This window comes from Monodelphis domestica, chromosome 2 (genome assembly GCF_027887165.1).
Source record: "Monodelphis domestica isolate mMonDom1 chromosome 2, mMonDom1.pri, whole genome shotgun sequence".
In the NCBI taxonomy this organism is placed as follows: Eukaryota; Metazoa; Chordata; class Mammalia; order Didelphimorphia; family Didelphidae; genus Monodelphis; species Monodelphis domestica.
The window spans coordinates 94,727,519-94,730,574 of NC_077228.1; the positions used below are offsets into that span (position 1 = coordinate 94,727,519).

The following is a 3,056-nucleotide window of genomic DNA, read 5'->3' on the forward strand; positions in this document are numbered from 1 at the left end:
GGTCACTTGAAACCATATCCATCTTTAGTCAGTAAAAGCTTGGCTTCATACCAAATTTGTGCACGTTCAGATCTTCAAAAGTGAAATAAAATGAATGCTAGATTGCAAAGTATACCACTAGCTTTTTAAGCATGGCCTTTAAAGTTAACCAATATAAAATATTTCTAACTCTATAAAGTTGAATTCAAGTGTTTAAGATATTTTTGGTCTCTAACAAATATCTTTAGGAAAATAAGAATTAAATAGAATCTAAAGAGATTATCTTTTTTCTCTTCTGTATCACAGTGTATAGTTTTTAATGATCAGGTTTCACAGCTTCCTACAAAAAGCAAATAAAGATAAGTAATTTGGATTTTCTCTTATGATTTGTGAAATACAGAAATATACATATATACATGTTTGTACATATACTTATATGAACATAAATGGGTTTAAAGTATACATCTTTTAAAGTGTATCAACTTTCAGGCCATTGAGTTAACATTATAATAAATGAGCAACATGATAATAAAATAGCACTTTATAAGACTGAAATAATTATTTAGATCCAAAGTAAAATACTAGATACCATTCAGATGATTTGAGAGAATTTCTTCACTTCTTACAGAGTTGACCCCATGTCATTCTAATGCTGGAAATCCAATAATGAACAAACCTACTCAGATCTGTGTTTTAGTGTAAAAGGATGAAAAAATTCAATTGTATGTTTTTAGCTAAATATATAACTAATATTGCAAACCTATGCACAAAACTACCTCCCAGAGAAAGACTTGTCCCCTTTTATTCCCCAAATACTCAATTTTGAGTATGGTAGAGGAAGGTGTGCTGTTATCACATTTGATGAGTAGTGATATACATGAAATGAATTATGATTTGTTATGTGAACTCTACAGAATGTCTACATACTCTGCTTTCCCAGTCAATGTTCCAATCTCAGAAAGGAGTCTTGCCCGGGCTGGATTTTATTACACTGGTATGAATGACAGAGTTAAATGTTTCTGTTGTGGCTTAATGCTGGATAACTGGAAACAAGGAGACAATGCGATTGACAAACATAAACAGCTATATCCTAGTTGTGCCTTTATTCAGAATTTGATTTCAGTTAATCTGGGATCTTCTCAGTCTACATTTTCTTCTTCAGTGAATAATGCCACACGTTCATTATCTCTCAGTTCAGAACAGAGTGGATATTTCAGTGGTTCTTATTCCAGTTTTCCACTGGAGCCAGTGACTTCCAGAGGAGTTGAGGACTTGTCCCCTTTGAATATCAGCCCCTACAGTTATTCTATGAGTACTGAAGAGGCCAGAATTCTTACTTACCAGGCATGGCCATTGACATTTCTGTCATCATTAGATCTGGTAAGAGCTGACTTTTATTATATAGGACCTGGAGACATGGTAGCTTGCTTTGCCTGTGGTGGGAAACTGAGTAACTGGGAACCAAAAGATGATGCCATGTCAGAGCACCGAAGACATTTTCCTCACTGTCCTTTCCTGGAGAGTCAAATCCAAGAAACATCAAGATTCAATGTTTCTAATCTGAGCATGCAAACCTATGCAGCCCGTGTGAAAACCTTTGTGACCTGGCCGCCTCAAATTCCAGTTCATCCAGAGCAGCTTGCAAGTGCTGGCTTTTATTATGTGGGTCAAAATGATGATGTGAAATGCTTTTGCTGTGATGGTGGACTGAGATGTTGGGAATCCGGAAATGATCCTTGGGTGGAACATGCCAAATGGTTCCCAAGGTGTGAGTACTTGACACGAATGAAAGGTCAAGAGTTTGTTGACCAAGTTCAAGCTAGGTACCCTCATCTCCTTGAACAGCTATTATCAACTTCAGATATTCCAGGAGATGAAAATGCTGAACTACCAATTATTCATTTTGGGCCTGGAGAAAATAATTCAGAAGATACAGTCATGATGAACACTCCAGTGATTAAAGCTGCTTTGGAAATGGGCTTCAGTAGAAGTCTAGTAAAACAGATTGTTCAGAGTAAAATCTTAACTACTGGAGAAAATTACAAAACAGTCAATGAGGTTGTATCGGATCTCCTCAATGCAGAAGATGAAAAAAGGAAAGAGGAGAAAGAGAGACAAACTGAAGAAATGGCATCAGGTCTTCCTATGGAAGAACAACTTAGGAGATTACAAGAAGAAAGAACATGTAAAGTTTGTACGGACAAAGAGGTTTCTATTGTATTTATTCCTTGTGGTCATCTAGTAGTATGCAAAGAATGTGCTCCTTCTCTAAGAAAATGCCCTATTTGCAGGGGTATAATCAAAAGTATAGTACGTACATTTCTTTCATGAAAAAAAAATCTATACACCCAAATTTGTATTGAAAAGACTTCAAAATGCTCAGTCTTAAGCCACTGAAGTCTTTTGGAAGAAAGAAAAGTTGTTTTAAGGCTTTTTAGTAGCAAATCAATGTACAATTCTTCCTTGGTATTAGTTACTTGATTTCTTATAGTACACGGTGTCATGCATATACTATTGTCATAATTCCTTGAAAGTTTATGTATATGTATGCATGTTTATGTGTTGGAAGAGCTGGATGTGATACTATGTGCTTGAAAACATAATGATAGAGTGTAGATATACTGCTATTATGCATTTGGGGTTTTTGAATTTGGTTATCTTACTAAAATCTTTGAATCCTATGTAAGTGTAGTCTTGAACAGGTGTGGGAAACAGGAGCCCCCAAATTTGTCATAAGTATGGTGCCACTTTTTGGGTGCTTTTTACAGTTTTGTTGTAAAATAGAGACTAGTTAAGGTAAAAAGTTTCCCTAATATGAGGAACAGATTAACAGTATAATATTTAAAAGAGAGACTTGATGTTTTTACCCAGTTGAATTTTTATATTCATATATATATATATATATATATATATACATATATATATATATATATACATATATATGGTGTGATGTTTCTTTAAAGAGATCCCAAATGACATCTCATTTTCTCAAAACACTTAAGTAGAATATCTGGGTTTAGGACAGATAAGATTTGAAAGTAGCTTTTTTGCATTATAGTAATGTGACTTACAAAAGA

General features: G+C 34.4%; 1 protein-coding gene across 1 annotated transcript; it reads left to right on the top strand.

Annotated features, from left to right (window-relative positions):
* Nucleotides 1–472: 472 nt before the first annotated feature.
* On the top strand, nucleotides 473–2,826 carry LOC100026068 (baculoviral IAP repeat-containing protein 2-like). Its single transcript, XM_056815677.1, has one exon. The coding sequence runs from the start codon at nucleotides 742–744 to the stop codon at nucleotides 2,308–2,310; it is 1,569 nt and encodes a 522-aa protein (XP_056671655.1). The 5' UTR covers nucleotides 473–741; the 3' UTR covers nucleotides 2,311–2,826.
* Nucleotides 2,827–3,056: the final 230 nt, after the last annotated feature.